Source organism: Plasmodium gallinaceum (genome assembly GCF_900005855.1).
Source record: "Plasmodium gallinaceum strain 8A genome assembly, contig: PGAL8A_v1_141, whole genome shotgun sequence".
In the NCBI taxonomy this organism is placed as follows: Eukaryota; Apicomplexa; class Aconoidasida; order Haemosporida; family Plasmodiidae; genus Plasmodium; species Plasmodium gallinaceum.
The window spans coordinates 584,734-587,345 of NW_021628302.1; the positions used below are offsets into that span (position 1 = coordinate 584,734).

Below are 2,612 nucleotides of genomic sequence, written 5' to 3' on the forward strand. Positions count from 1 at the left end.
TTTTTTTTTTTTTTTTTTTTTTTTTTTTGTGATGTCTATTTTATTATGTAGACATAAGTCTTTATGTAAAAAGTATATATATATTTAAATTTCTTTTTTTTTTTTTGTTTATTACATGAAATTTCTATATAAAAAACTAGTTTTTTAAAATTACAAATATGTATAAAAAAATAACAAATTTATACAATGATGTTGTCATATGAATTATATTGCAAATAAATAAATTGGTAATTTGAATTACTCCATTTCATTTTTGATTTCTTTGAAATTATATTTTTTTTTTATTTTTCTAATAAAATAATTACATTCACGAGATATTGGTTTAAGTTAATCAAAAATTTTTTTGAAAACACTTTTTGTTTCATAAAAGTTACAAATTCTATTATAAATTCTTATATAATTTAAAAATTTATGCAAATTTTTTATCTCATAAACTATTTGCTGCAATTATAGTTTTTATTCATTATATTACTTAACGTATTTCTTTTTATTTTATTTTTTTATAGACAACTTTCATGTTATTTTTTAAAATACACAAAAAGTTAAAATTTAGGTAAAAAATTAACATTCTTTAAAAGAATATATAAAAAAAAAAAAAAAAATTAAAACAAAAATATATAATGAAAAAAAAAAAAAAAGAAAAAGAAAAAGAAAAAGAAAAATATGACATGTAATGAAATTATAGATATTTTCATTTTATTTATTACCTATTTAAAAGTAATATTTTATTTTTATATGAACGTATATAAATTAAATGATTCATATCATTTGTTATAATTTGTTAATAATATTTCTTCTATTATTTTAATGCTTTTATTTTGTATTTTTATTTGCCCCCACCACCACTTAATTATATGGGAATATTTTTCTTTATAATTTTATTTTCCTTATTTTTTTTTTAAAACTTTTTTTACTTTCTTTTCATTTTTAATCTCACTTTTATTTTTGTTTGAATCTTTTATTTTTGAATTTTTTTTAATTTCATCCTTTTTCTTTTCCATTTTTTTTTTTTCAACTTTTTTTTTTAATTCTTTTTTATTTTCTCCTTTAATATTCAATTCTTTTTTTTGTTCTTTATTTTTTATTTTTTTTTTACTTTCATCTTTACTATTCATCTGTTTTTTACTTTCATTTTTTATTTTAAAATTTTTTTTTTCTTGTCTATTAATCTTTTTATTTTTGTCTTCCATTTTTGTGTTTAACTTCTTTTTAACTTCTTTGTTTTTCACTTTTTTTTTTTCCCCTTTATTTTCACCTTTGTTTTTTCCTTTTTTTTTTAATTCTTTTTTATGTTCCTCTTTATTATTCAATTCCTTTAAACTGTTTTTATTTTTTTTTATTTCATTCTTTTTTCCTATATTTGCGGCTTTATTAATACCATTTTTATTTTTTTTAACTTTCACAGATTTCTTATTTTTCTCTTTCTCATTTTCATTTATTTTTGGTAATGATTTCTTCTTTTCTCCATTTTCATTTGAGTATGTATTTCCATTTTCTTCTCCTTTCAGCAGAAAATTTAAAGTATCATCAGCAGAACTTGTAGGAGACACTCCTTTTTTAAAATAGGATAAATTAAAATCATTTCTTAAAATTAAATGTGATCTTATTATACTATTTCCTTTTAAGCAACCAAATTCCTTTAGTAATTTTTTTTCTTCATCACATAATAAATCATATTGTAAATTTAATTTTTGTTTCCATTTAGACTACAAAATAATAAAAAAAAAAAAAAATTAAAAAAATAAAGGAAAAATAAAAATAAAGGATTATTTTCTTTTTTTTTTCTTTTTATTATTTTATACTTGTGCCTTAGGAGAGTCGGCAGACAAACCATAAACATAATATTTATTTTTCACAATTTTTTCAAAATTTTCTTTGAATAATTGTGCTTGTTTTGTACATCCAGGTGTGTTTGCTTTAGGATAAATAAAAATAACCATGCCATTTTTATCTTTATTTTTTTTTATTTCATTGTACAAATTAGTTTTTTCATTCTTTTCATTTAGTAAGTCAATTTTTAAAATTGAATCTGCTATTGTTTTATCTAAACAAAGAAAAAAAAAAATCGTATTTTCATTTTAAATAAATGATTATTATTTTCTTTTTATATATATTTTTATTTTTGTTTATTTAGTTAGTTCTCTTTACTTTTTTTCTTTACTGTATTTTATTATATATTTTTTTTTTTTTTACTTTCTTTTATTTGATCCATGTATAATAATATTATTCAAAAAATAAAAATTATTTTCCTTGCATTATATGTATAACCACAAAAGATGTTAAAGAATATATATATAAATATATATATATATATATATATGAATTTATAAGAAAAAAAAAAAAATTCAACCAATTATGATGCAGAATATTTCGTAGAATATATAACAAAGTATTTTACAATAATTTTAGATTTGCAACAAAAATAAAATGAAAATATATTTTGTACACACAATTTATTTAATACTTTTATAATAATGGAATAAAAGATTTATATTTTTTAAGAACAGTAAAAAAAAATATATGTACTCATGAGAAAAAAAAAAATCGAGATACAAAAATATTTCGTGCATATTAAATTTTTTTTTTTTTTTTTTTTTTTTTTTTTTTTTTTT

The 2,612-nt window shown here is 16.7% G+C and overlaps 1 protein-coding gene across 1 annotated transcript; it reads right to left on the reverse strand.

Annotated features, from left to right (window-relative positions):
* Window positions 1-887: 887 nt before the first annotated feature.
* On the reverse strand, window positions 888-2,212 carry nPrx (merozoite capping protein 1, putative; the record flags this gene model as incomplete). Its single annotated transcript, XM_028673658.1, has 3 exons — window positions 888-1,706; window positions 1,803-2,044; window positions 2,194-2,212. The coding sequence occupies 3 exons, from the start codon at window positions 2,210-2,212 to the stop codon at window positions 888-890; spliced, it is 1,080 nt and encodes a 359-aa protein (XP_028530088.1).
* Window positions 2,213-2,612: the final 400 nt, after the last annotated feature.